Source organism: Chiloscyllium plagiosum, chromosome 16 (genome assembly GCF_004010195.1).
Source record: "Chiloscyllium plagiosum isolate BGI_BamShark_2017 chromosome 16, ASM401019v2, whole genome shotgun sequence".
Taxonomy (NCBI): Eukaryota; Metazoa; Chordata; class Chondrichthyes; order Orectolobiformes; family Hemiscylliidae; genus Chiloscyllium; species Chiloscyllium plagiosum.
The window spans coordinates 48,264,599-48,278,860 of NC_057725.1; the positions used below are offsets into that span (position 1 = coordinate 48,264,599).

General features: G+C 39.7%; 1 protein-coding gene across 6 annotated transcripts in view; it reads right to left on the minus strand.

Moving 5' to 3' along the window:
• Positions 1 to 4,911: 4,911 nt before the first annotated feature.
• The window catches only part of dagla (diacylglycerol lipase, alpha), a 388,180-nt gene continuing 378,829 nt past the window's right edge, over positions 4,912 to 14,262 (minus strand). For all 6 annotated transcript variants that reach the window (XM_043706006.1, XM_043706009.1, XM_043706007.1 and 3 more), the window contains one exon: positions 4,912 to 9,147. In XM_043706006.1, coding sequence (XP_043561941.1) covers positions 8,187 to 9,147 — 961 coding nt within the window. In that variant the 3' untranslated portion in view covers positions 4,912 to 8,186. The remainder of the gene's footprint in view (positions 9,148 to 14,262) is intronic.

Below are 14,262 nucleotides of genomic sequence, written 5' to 3' on the forward strand. Positions count from 1 at the left end.
TTAAAATAAGCTGACTTTAGAACCACATCTTTGGCTGAGTGTTCTTGGTGTAAAAATGTTTCATGCACAGTAAGAAAATCCTAACTCTCTGAGTTGCTAGGATATATCTTCCTTAGTTGTAAGAAATGCCCTATTTCTCAGTTAATATACTACAATGCTACAAACAGATGGAAGAATTTGCAAAGGGGGAGACTGGAAAAACTGGCAGAAACATGGGTGTCCTACTTGATATGCTCATCAGTGGCACAGTACTGCTGAACTGAATGTTGACCATAACCAGCACTGACAAGTGCAGAGTCAAAGCATTCTTTCTGAAGTTAAGTTCATGAGGTGGTGGTTAATTGGGATGTTACATCTCTTCTTAGCCTGTCTAGATCAACTGTAGTTAAAGAAAAACTACTTCACACTTTTCAACTAATCCTAAACTTCTCTACACTTGGAGTGCACACTCATGCCTGGCTCAGGAACATGTTGTAGGAAGTACTGCAACTGGGCACCATACTGCTGGTAGATATTTCCTTTGTAAAACTGCTTACTTAGGTAAAAGAATAGCAACAGCAACATCTAACAACTTATTTTTGAGGGTAAACAGTTAGATATTTCTGTAAGCTACATTAATGAAAGAAACTGCACACAGTAACAAAAATGATTTTGTAATTTGTTACTATCATCAATATATCTGGGCAGTATAATGAACATGTACTTGATAATCCTTAAACATAAAAAAGCTACATGCAGTGGCATAAAATGTTCTTTACCAAACAGGTTATGGTCAAAATTATCCATACCTGTTGCTTGCTTCTTATTATATAAAGATTTTGCACATCTATTTTTCAGAAAAATTAACTTAAACAAATAAATTGTTTTGCAGATGCACAATATGTTCTTCAATAAACTTTTCCTACTTTATAATAAGATGGCAAATTCCAGAGGTTCCCAATACTACTTCATATAACTTCAACTCCATTGTGTTCTAGTTTATTAAGTTGCTAAGACTGTGCAGTGTTGCTCTATATACAATCACAGTAAATTCAAATAGATTAGTGCAGAAGATGGCTGCTATTCCTTCATATATCCATGGTTTGTGAACCAGAATGAAAGGTTGACATTGGATTTCTGGTAAACCATAATCTAGAAAGATATTGATAAATTTACTATTTACCTAATGTAGTGCTTTCTAATCACAAATATATACAGATAATAACTGTTCAGTTAAAGATAGGGTCTCTTTGATTAGGCCCATATTTGCTTTAAACTGTTACATATGCAAAAATGAGTAGATATGGCACACCTGTCATATATCTCTGCTAATTCCTTGCCTCAAATTTTGCTCACATCAGTGTAAGGGATATTTGTTTTGAGAAAAACAACTTTTAATTTCAGACATGCTGGTCAGGTATAGTAAGATTAGATGCAGAGTAAAGCTCCCTCTGTTGTCTCTCAGAAATATAATTTTACATCAACCTGAGGAAAACCATTATACAAATGTTAATGGTTTTCCATTTTGCCATCTAGTCATTGTGTAGCCACTGAGTGAGATGGTTAATTCGGAGCAGACTATCCCTGAATTAGGGGATGTTTTGTGAAATTGATTCATCTCCATTGAAAACTGGGCCTGCCCAGTTGAAATGCTATTACAGTTGTTTATTGAAGTCTCCAAAATATTCAAAATATTAAGGTTACCTTTAATTTGAATGCCATTTAATGTTTTATTTTTCTTCTGTAGGATTGTCTGTGGAAAAGCAACAGCTGAGTGGCATTGACTCAGGAGATGTTCACATTCTTACAACTTAATCGAAGCAACAGAACATGAGTTAATGGGAGGAACAAGTTATGCTGACACTCAACTGTGCAGCTGTAATGAAATGTCAGTCCAAGCATTGTCATGTAGATGAAATGGTTGAGATCATGTCTCAGTTATAATTAAGCCAATTGTTTTATATTTTCTGCATGGAAAAGCATTTATGATGGGGTCCTGCAACACACAAGTTGCTCAGATTTTAGAAATACCATTCAGCAAAAAAGGTCTTTTAAAAGTTTTATTTTGGAATGTAGTGGCTACACTAATGCTGTTGTTGTGTAACCTTACATTAAATACACAATTTTGAATTACTGCCATGATGAGCCAAAGAGAATAATATTGTTTCTAAAATTTAAGGTTTTCATCGGTGAATAGTCCATTGCTCACCTGCCACCACACCTGAAATTCATCACCATTACAGGTAAAATGTGCAGACACCAAAAATCCCATTCTACAATACTGCACACATACATTTTTCAAATGCAACTGCGTTCACATCAGTGCATACAGTAGCAACATTACCAAGCACTTAATCACTAAATTGGCAAGCTCCGTAGAACAGTGACAAACTCAGACTAGCTCAGAATTAGGAAAGACCACCAGTAGAGATGAAATGGTATCAGAATTGGCAGGACTCCTGCAGTTTAACAGTCAAATTCCATTGGCATAATTCAAGTCACCAACAATAGCTTTGAGAGCAAAATGTCTCGACATTTCAGCATTCAGTTTCTATGCTCAGTTCCCTTAGTTATTCATCACATTTATTCTGGTGCCTTTTGCAAGTAATTTATCTGTCATGATTAGAAGTAATTTGCTCTCTGTTTGCATTGTCTGCTGTAAACAGAAAGAGCTGTAGAATATTCCAATATGACCAGCAAATAGAAGAATATTCAATTTCAGGCAATAAATGTTACTACTCAAAGAAAGCACATCAATTGTGAAGTCTTTAAAAAGTTACACAGTGCAACGAACATTAAAACATGTAACATGATCTTCTCCAGAATACCTTCATCTAATAAAAGTATTATGCAAAATTTCTTCTTACACCTGAGGCTACATGGTGCATTTAAAAAGAACTGTAAATAAAAACAGAAAATGTTAGAAACTACTTGTCAGGTCCATCGGTATTTGAATGAGAAAAGACTTTAATGATTTGAATATAGTCCCTTTATTTGAAATAATGAAGCTGCTTGTTACAAGGAACCCCACCTGAAATACTGGATTAGACTTTCATTCCTGGGATGGTATTCCAACTTTGGTCCTTTCTGGGACTCTGCTCCATATCTCTGCAAACGTTCAATGCTATTTTGAAGGGAGGAGCTAACTACTGTGCCACTGGTAAGTTCTGTGGGGGGGTGCTTGGAGGAGACTGGACACACCTAAGGGTACTGGCAGAGATTGGAATACAGCTATGTGTCAGTATGTTATGCACCCATAGAAGGGTGATCCCATGATATGTCAATACTTCCCTGAAGGTCCTGTTAGAGATGGTGATTGCCTGGAGAAGCATTTGGTTTCTGAAGATTGACAGCCATTCAGACAAACAGGCATAGATGGAGCTGACTTATGTCATGACCAGTAGAATGTGTGCAACGTGGGATGTATCTCAACATCATTTTGAGATCTGGCAATCTGAGTGCAATGTTAGATTCAGGTGAGCGGCCTCCAATTCCGCAGTTGATAACTAGCATACCCACGAGCAGAACAGTCTGGGAATGCCTCATGACCAGGAACACTGGAGAATATCCCTGCTCTAGTTCACTCCTGAGCTATGTACAACACACATATCACAAGAATGGTGGAGAAAGCAACATTATAGAAATGGACATCTCATGTGCACCACAGTCTTAAGCATCTAGCTCTAACTTTGTAAGGAAAAAAAAAGAACATGGTATGTGGAAAAGGAGACCAATGGTGCACATACTGACAGCCATGGAAAAGACTGATTAGATCTGTGAGAATGAGATGGCTGTCTGCATTTCAGCATTCAGTTTCTATGCTCAGTTCCCTTAGTTATTCATCACATTTATTCTGGTGCCTTTTGCAAGTAATTTATCTGTCATGATTAGAAGTAATTTGCTCTATGTTTGCATTGTCTTCTGTAAACAGAGAAAGCATCATACCATTTCAATGTGATAAAGATAGGGCTCCACTCTCGTTGTTTGATTGCATGCTCAATGTATCAGCTATCATGGCAGTTCTATCTCTGCAGAAGCAGCTATTAATAGAAGAAAGCTGAGGAGAACAACCTCAGAACATCACTATGCACTCTGCAGCATCTTCGGAGGACAAAACTGCACCTGAGACAACACGTTCACAGTATTGGTCCAGAAGCATCCTGACTGGTGGGGCATAATGGTTTAGAATTGGTGACAAATGGGGACCAGCACTTCAAATGTGAGAAGGAAATGGTGATGGAGGCTGAGGCTGATCTGAGCAGTCCCCCTTCAAGGATGGAGATCAGACCCACTTATGGTTAGCTAGATGCAGATGCAGAGCCTCAAGAATCGCATAAAACATGTGCTTTTCTGGAGCAGAAAGCTGAAAGTGTGCCCTGATGCAGTGTACAGCATTGGGCAGAGAATGGAGGATTCCAAGAGACATATTTTGCAATGTTACAGCCATTATGGAATACAAATTGCTCCATTGGAAGACTGGAAATGTGTTGCTGGAAAAGCGCAGCAGGTCAGGCAGCATCCAGGAAACAGGAGAATCGACGTTTCGGGCATAAGCCCTTCTTCAGGGCTTATGCCCGAAACGTCGATTCTCCTGTTCCCTGGATGCTGCCTGACCTGCTGCGCTTTTCCAGCAACACATTTCCAGCTCTGATCTCCAGCATCTGCAGACCTCACTTTCTCCTTTGGAAGACTGACCAACTGACAGAGAGCCACATGTGACAACATGCCAAGTGAATACAGATATGCTATACTGTCACATTCTGTAGCATTAATAGATCATTTGCACTGATGGTGCAAACATCATAGAATCCCTACGGAGTGGGACCAGGCCATTGGGCCCATCGAGTCCACACTGACCTTCCAAAGAACATCCCACCCACACCACTCTATCCTTGTAACCACGTATTTCCCATGGCTAAGCCTGCACATCCCTGGACACTAAGGGCAACTTAGCATGGCCAATCAATCTAACCTGCGCATCTTTGGACTGTGGGAGGAAATCAGATCACCTCGAGGAAACCCAGATAGAATGTGTGAACTCCACAGACTGTTGCCCAATGTTAGAACTGAACCTAGGTCCCTGGCACTGTGAGGCAGCAGTGCAAGCTACTGTGCCACCCCAATGCTAGGCCAGGCAACCTGATGCAGTCAAGATGCTGATTTGCTCAGATGCACACATGCATCTTGAAAGATCTGGGGCAGCTAGGAATGATATTGAAGGAGGCACCCTTTACAGATAGGTCAGCAGGAGCGGTGTTGAGTCACTGATCACAGATGCCACAGACAGCTTAGCTTCATACAGAGAAAAACGATCAGCTTGCCTCCATCATTAAGTCTGCTGAGAGTACAGAGAGAGCACCCGATAGGAGTGGCTCTTAAAGTGGTGTTTTTCTTAATTCTTCTGTTCACTGATGGGTCCTCAATTTAATGAAATGGTTTATGCCAACACCATGAATTTCATGACCCCCTGATTTGAGGGCATTAATGCATGAGCAAGAAGTAGACGTGTGGCACAAAGGTGAGGGTTTTCAGCTGGTGGCAGCATGCCTTTCAGACATTATTAGAGGTTTATAGGAGATGACTCTACCCAGAAGGCATTTTGTTTATGGCCGCTCATTGTCAGAGATATGAATACCAGCCAGAATGAGCCTTCCTCATAAAGACCATATCTGGTATAGGTCTGTCTGGGCTCTTCCACCATTCTGGTAACTGGTTTGACAGCTCAGCCGCATGTCCAGAAGGTCTTGCAGAACAGGATTACTATGTTCTATCACATCTTCTTCCTCCGCTGAAGACATGAGGCACTCCTCTACATCTTCATCCACAAGGTCAACAGCTTTCATTATCACCATGCAAGGAGTTTATAGGAGGAAAGGTCACACCCTGTTCACCCCTGATCAGTTAGGCACCAGAACCACATCATCAGGAGTCCAATAGCCTGCTCTATGGAGCCCTTGTGCTGAAATGCAAGAGGTTGTAGCAACTCTGTACCTCCATTGTTAGATTGTACATAGGTGTCAAGAACCTTCATTTAATGATAACTGTTGGTCTCCAGCAGCCATCCATGTAGTCTCTCTGGTGGCCTGAGCACCTGCTGCCAAGGTTCTTGGCCAGGGAGTAGTGGAAAGCTTATTTCTCATTGTAGGAGAGTTTAGGGCCAGGCAGCATAATCTCAGAATAAGGGTTTGCACATTTAAGATGCAGAAAAGGAGGAACTTCTCAAGAATAGGGAATTTGTGGAATTCGTTACCACAGACGACTATTGAGACTGGCTCGATAAAGAAATTCAAGGCTGATATATGTAGGCTTTTAATTCATAAGAAATCAAAGGTTCAGGGGAAAAGGCAGGAAAATGGAATTGAGGATTCAGATCTGCAATGATCACAGAGAATGGCGGAGCAGACTCAATGAGCTGAATGGCCTACTTCTGCTCCTGTATCCTATGGTCTTATTGACTCAAGAGGAATACAGCTTGGCAACTGATAGGAAATCCTACACACACCTGCAGAAAATGATTGCAATGGTTTCATACAAGTTGCACATTCAAGGAGTTAAATTGCATATTTTCTACAAATGCCACTCGCTGAATTGCGGAGATCTTGATTGGCATGTGGGTGCAATCAACCACACCTCGAAAATGAAGACATCCTGCCCATGGCCTTCTGTACATGAAAGTGGCCTCATCAATTTTGCTACATTAGTGGATTCCAATGCCCTCTCAGAGGGCATCCAACATTTGCCATAATAGATGGCACCTTGTGAAATGCTTCACATATGAATGATCCAGTGGCAATGAAATCAGCACTACTGCTTATGGGCAGGATGTGCTCACTTAACCAATGGGGCATAAATTCTTTTGCCATGAGTGTGCACATATTAGTGAATATCTGTTTCAATACATGCAGCATTTCCAGCAGAAATGCTCCCTGCCATGTTGAGGCAATTGATTCCTGCAAACTCTGGCCAGGACAGCATCTTTACGTTCTCCTTGCCATTCAGCATCATTTCTGCGTTCCACAACAGAACTCGATGTGCTCCTGGCACAATGTCTCCTCATCAACACTCGTTGCCACCTCACAGTAAATGAGCCTCAGACCTAGGCTGACCTCCCATCAGTTCCACAGACTGCATTCCTAATTGACGTCCCCACAATTGCCTCAGCATTTCGTCCTGAAACATTCAGCAAGCTCTGCTCAATGTAGTGACCATTGTGTGCCAACACATGAGCACCTTACCATTCTGTTCACCAATTAGTATAAGGCTGATTCTTGTTTCTCTGACTGGCTTCCCACTGCGCATCTACCTCATCTCCATGGCAATGCTGTTTCCCATGTCTCATCTTCAAAATCTCAAACATCAATGAGTTCTCAAAAGACTTGTAAACTGCCTCTTGTTCCACTTTCTGGCAGGTTGCCACTACTTCAGGAAAATGCTTTCACCACAATTACTGGAGTGCAGGACCATCTTGGGAAATGTGCAGAGGGGTCTGCCACATTAATTTGCTAGAATGCCAATCTCCGAGACTGTGTCAGCTGCAAAATGAACTTGACTTTTCTCTTTCAAATTTTGACTGACCAGTTTTCATTTCTGTTTATATTTCAGACTTATGGCATTTAGTTTTCTATTTATCACCAACAAAACTGGAAACACGATGGTGAAGATAGAGTTGAAATGTCTTTGAGTGATCCTTTGCTGTAATCCCTTGATGCCTACTATTGATGAGATCTGTACTAATGCTACATATCAATAAATGGTCAAGTTGATGTTGCAAACTATGCAATGGGTGAAACCTATATTCAAATCTGGATGCTTTGAAACTACATTACAAATAAAAATCCCAACAATCTCAAAAATATAACAATACTCTTTAGGGAATGTAATACTGTCCCCTCTTATCAATCGTTAACCAATTGCTAGTCATCTTGTTCAAAACCCACATATAAATCAAGAGATTAACACAAGTCTGCCTGATTTCAATAACATTAATTGCATTTCCTGTATTGATCCAGGCTTTAATGCAATTGTTGCTAGGAGGATCATGACTTCCTCTTCCATCAGGTCTTATTGTGGGCTTGTTCTATTATTATGCCATTATGGGCTCAAGTGGTTTGCACCCATCTTTTGAGTTTCACAGTTCTGCTTTTTAAAGCAAAAGTCACTTCAAAGTCAGCATGCTAATATGCTTTGTTACGTACTTTACAGAGATTCTAAAGAGCTGAGATGATAACTTCTGCAGATTTGTTAGAATTGGGTTGATGATCTGCTGGAGTTGAAGTTCTCAACTTTGTATCCATAGTCAGGCATTCCGGGCTGCTAATGCAGGTTGGAGTAATGTCCATCAGTTCACCCGATGAACTGAATGGAAAGGATGGAGATACAGAAATCCCAGATGAGGTCCCAGCATCTGCTGAACCGACAAACAAACGGGGTGGTTTTGGCACTAAGTTGGGTTCAAACTGTGCTCGCATCAGGATCTCATGCTCACTTACTGACTTGGGAATTTCATTATATTCTTCTAAACTATCATCAAGTACCAAATGATAAATATCTTGGAAGGAGCTGCTTTTTCCATCCAGATTGAAAAGGCTGTCTATAAACTCAGCAAATTCAAGCACTTGTGGACTTGGCACATCTCGCAGACTCTCTGTCCATTCTTTACTGTCTTCTTCTATTGGTAACTTATCTGAAAAACTATCCGTTTCCATCTCTGCAGCCTGTTTGTTCTCCTGCTCACCAAGATCCACTTGCAGGGGACTAGGCAGAGAATAACAGCTGTTATGTAGTGGTTCAAGTGTTTGCACCTCCTGAGAATGCTTAGATAAACTGTCTGCAGCCAGTAATTCAGTCCGGGAGCTTAGGGAAGGATTCTCCTCTGGAATTGCTGGATCAATGTAGAAACAATGTGATTCATCTTTCTCCATGACCACATGCAGGCTCGGAGAACCTCTTATGCTGCGAAATCCAGAGGAGCGGCGGGAATCAAAACTATAGATAGACTCATTGTCAGACAGACTTTCCATGGTGGCAAGAGGAGCCCTGCGCTCCTCTATTTCAGTCACCAGCCTCTCCTTTGTGTTCATTAGAAGCAACTCCACAGAGTCCTTTTGGCACGGCTTCTGTTTTGTCTGATAAAGATCTTCAAAACTCAGTTCAGATTTTGAGTTACTCCTGAAAAGACAATAAATATTGTTATACAACACATACTGAATCAAAACATGTAAAAATTAATTTGGCATTCAAGTGCTTACTACGGCAAATATTGTTTAACTAAACGTCTGTTGAATTATATTTAACTCAGTAAGGTACATTGAAGATACATTGAAGTTACATTTAGGAGGCAAACAAAAATTTCAGAAAGCTTACAATGCTTTTAGATTAATACTGTCCAAGTGACAACATTATTTTAAGGCATTTGAATTCTATGCTTCTGACAACAGCTTGAACCCGACCACGGATAGGTCCTGGAAACAAAGTTCAAAATGCAGAAAAAAAAACATATCTCCTTCAACCAGTGCACCAGAATCTGATTGGTAATTCACAATTACAAGAACTTTTTTCGTTAAGTAACTGAGCAGGAAATCATTAAGACTTTAAGCATAAGATCACAGTCAAATTGAAAAGCAAAGAACCAAAGAATAGTGCCTGGCTAAGCAGACAAGGTAAATCCACAAGCAGTGGAAGCAAAGCTGGAGCAAGGGACTGAGTGTTGGAGAGGGGACAGCAAAGCATGGTGGGTGGTGGGGCTAGATGGCGGGTTGTGGGAGTGGGAGGACCGTTGCCCTGACAGCACCAGAGTGGGGATAGATAAGAAATACTTAAATATAATGATGCACATTTTTAGTCCCATCAGTGATGACTAACGTAAGAACTTCAGAGGATTGAATATTAGTTTGTACTTTACAGCTTGACTGTAATAACTGTTAATGTTTCAACAGTAATACTTTTCTTCAGGTTTAGACATTTTTGAAGAGCATTATTTTACTTCCCAAATTTAATGGCAAAAATACAATTTTGACATCCCATATTTTCTCCAAGCACTTGTCTATTTTAATTAGAGCAATCTATTAAACACATGCCTTACATGAATAACAATATGAGCTTCATCGCACAAGAGAATCAATCTGCTTTGGACACTTGTTGCCATGACATGAATGTATGAATGAATATTAGTAGAAAAACTAAAATGATAATGATAATTGTTTCTGGGCTAGCAAGTTAATAGAGTTTCAGCTACTTCAAATCATAGAATACGCTATAAGCACAAAGGAAGTCATTCTGCCTGTATCCATAGTTTTGAACGTTAACGTAATATATTTCTGACATTAAATGTACTTGCACATTCAATCAGACTGTCTACATCCTCTTGGAATCCCTATCTTCCTGGTGGTTCATAATACTTTCCAGTTCTCTGCTAGAGCAACTCCAAGTGCATCACTTCCTAGATTTTCATTATAGACTTGCAACTTTTCTTTTTTCTGATAAACATTTAATTTGTTTTAAATAGCTAAAATTGAAACTGTCTCTCTCAAGAAGGTGCATTCCAGTTCTTAACTGCTCACTACACCAAAATGTTATTCCTCATGTAACTTTTAGTTCTATAGCCAGTTTCTTTAAAATAGTTTATGATGATTCTCTACTTTTCTGCCAAAATGAACAGTTTCTCGCTGTTTATTGTCTCCAGGCCCTTCATAATTTTGAATACCTCTACCAATTCTGCTCTCAACCTCCTCTTCTCTAAGGAAAACAGCTCCAGCTTCTACAATCAATCTAAAGATCCTCATCTCAGAAATCATTCTTGTAATCTTTGATGCCAATATATCCTTCCTAAATTACAGTACTCAGAATTAGACACAACACACCAGTTCAGGCTTATCTGGTGTTTAATCGATGTTCATGATAACTACTTAAAAGGTCCAGGATCCCATTTTCTCAAGCTGGTCAGATACGTATGCCCCAAGGTCTCTCTGCTCCTGCTCCCACTTTAGAACTGAACCTTTCATCTTAAACTGCTCCTCTTTGTTCTATCAAAATGCATTCACACTTTTTTACATTAACTTCACCTGCATGCATCAGCCCATTCTACCAGACTGGCCAAATCCTCTTGAAATCCCACTCTATCGTCCTCACAGTTCTCTCATACTTTGTGGTTATGCACCTTCTGAAATATTTTGTATAACCTGAACATGTGTCTAGGTCATTAATTAAGAACAGGGTCTTAATACCGACCAATGCGTAACATTTTGTCCATACGCAGATGAAGATCACTTGAAGATCACCAAGCTTGGAAACACAACAATGAAGCCAGACCTAGGAATGCACAAAGCGAGCAAATAAAATCTTTCAGGCAAAGTGAAGAAAGAATGATGGATTAATAACAGTGAAACTGCAAGGATGTTTTTTTTCACTTTGCCTGTCTCTCAGCCTCTCACAAGACAATACCCTTGAAAATCAGAGAAACATCCATTTACCAAGAACACCAAGATATATTTTTACAAGTTACCAATTAAAAAGCCACGGTTCATAGCTCCTTGAAAGTAGAGTCGCATGTAGGTAGGATAATGAAGAAGTCATCTGGTATGCTTTCCTTTATTGGTCAGAGGATTGAATATAGGGGTTGGGAGGTCATGTTGCAGCTTCACAGTACATTGGTTAGGCCACTGTTGGAATATTGCATGCAATTCTGGTCTCCTTTCTATCGGAAGGATGTTGTGAAACTTGAAAGGGTTCAGAAAAGATTTACAATGATATTGCTGGGGTTGGAGGATTTGAGGTATAGGGAGAGTTGAATAAACTAGGGCTGTTTTCCCTGGAGCTTTGGAGGCTAAGGGTGACCTTATAGAGGTTTATAAAATCATGAGGGGCATGGATAGGATAAATAGATAAAGTCGTTTCCCTGGGGCATGCAGAACTAGAGGGTATAGGTTTAGGGTGAGAGGGGAAAGATATAAAAGGTACCTAAGGGGCAACTTTTTCCACACAAAGGGTGTATGGAATGAGCTGCCAGAGGAAGTGGTGGAGGCCAGCACATTTGCAGCATTTAAAAGGCATCTGGATGGGTATATGAATAGGAAGAGTTTGGAAGGATATGGGCCGGGTGCTGACAAGTGGGACTAAATTAGGTTGGGATATCTGGTCAGCATGGATGAATTGGACCAAAGGTTCTGTTTCCGCACTGTACATCTCTTTGACTCTATGACTCGAATGAAGTATCTTTCTTTCCCTGAAGAAAACATTGCAACTGGCTCCTTAGGTTTGAACCAGAGAACAGTGTGCGATATTGTCAACTTCAGTACTTTAAGAACTGTTCATGGATTGGAAGAATCAACAAAGTTAAACTGCTACACATGAAAGAATTGGCAATAACTCTGTCTGGAATTAACTATTAAGGGACGAAGACAAACTTATACAAGGATTGAAAGCAATTATCCACGTCTGGGAGCAGGAGTCGTCGAAGCAACGTGAACAAAACTATTTTGACATCTATATGGTAACTCACTGTTTTATGCCACAAGGACAACTGATTTTCTTGCAGGAGAATTAAGGATTTAAATAGAGAAAAGCTGTGTCTTCAAACACTGAATTAACACTGAATGTAATGTGAATCAGAGGAGTTACTTCTAACAAGGGAACAAGCTGCAGACTGAAGGATTCCAGAGGAATAATCAAGATTTTGGATGAAAAAAATCTAAAAGATTCATCAATAATATCACATAGATCTGAAGGCTGAAGAAACTGTATAAAATCCAACACCTCTCCTTCAGCAAAGCTTCGAAGAAAAACAATGCACAAGGATTGAATTCCGGACACTTCTGGAGACAGATACTGGTGGTTGGTATCGTAGCTAAATTCTACCATTGATCTGGTTATAGCCAAGTTGAGTTGTGAGGCTTAACTTGCTTCCTTGAGAGGTCTTATTTTGGTTGCTACATGCAATAAAGTTTAAATCATTGTTTCAGTATTTGATTGTTTGAGAGATTGCTTAATACGTAGTGATGAAAATAATTAAAAATCTTCATTGCAGCCAATTTAAAAAGAGGGGAGTCAATTCACTCTACATTTGGTTAGAGGCAGAGAAAAACAGAAAAGGTACAGCACAGAAAAAGGCCATGGAACCCATCATATCCTTGTTGATGAAAATCTAGGCACCTACTCCAATGCAGAGTTTCAGGGGCAGATCCAGCTTCCTTTTAGATGAGTTGAGGGCTTCCACTTCAACCATCAAACTGCGCAGTCAATTCCAAAGTACCCAGTCTCTGGGTGATAAAAAAAAATTATTGTCATGAGTCCTCTATTCCTTTTACTAATCACCTTAATTCTACTTACCCCGGTATTGAGGAAGACACTTTACATCTTCTGAAATCCAGCTACACGTGTGTCATATAAACTGAATTAATTTCATCAACTTTCTGTTATCTCATCAAAAAACTCAACTCAGTTAAACACAATTTACCTTTAACAAATGTCTCCTGGCCTTTCCTTATTAATCCATATTTGTCCAAATGACTGTTAATTTTGTCCCAGATTATCATTTCTAAAGGTTTTCCCACTACTGACGTTACATCAATTGGCCTGTGGTTACTGACTTATCCTTACATTCTGTATTGAATAAGAATGTAACAGATGCAATTCTCTACTCTTCTGGTGACATCACTATCTAAAAAAGATAAGAAGATTGGAAAAAATGATGAATGTATTTGCAAATTCCATCATTATTTGCTAAGCACCCTTGGAAACATTGCTCTTTTGCTATGACTTTGGCAGCATCTTATTCCTTGTAAGACAGATGCAAAAAACTCATTTATACCTTAGCAATGTCCTCTGTCACCATGCTTAAACTCCCTTTCTGGCCCCAAAGCAGTGTCAACCTTTCTTTTACATTCTATTTCCTATGTACAAGATCAGAAAAACATAAGAATTAGGAGCAAGAGTAGACAATTCAGTTGCTCAAACCTGCTCTGCAGTTTAAAGCAATCATTGCTGATTCTGTGTCTGTCCTCCATAACACTTTAACCCATGACTAATTAAAACTCTTTTTCTTTCTTAAATTAATCAGTGTCACAGCATCAACCAAGATTCACAACCCTTTGACAGAAATAATTTCTCATCTATTTTAAATCTGCTACTCTTTATCATCATATTATGAGCTCTCATTCTAGATTACACTAAGAGGAAACATCCTTTCTGTCTATTTTGTCAATCCCCTTTAGTTTCTTATTTACCTCTATTAGGTCTCTTCTTATTCCTCTAAACTCCAGAGTGTGTACGCCTAAATTGTCCAAACTC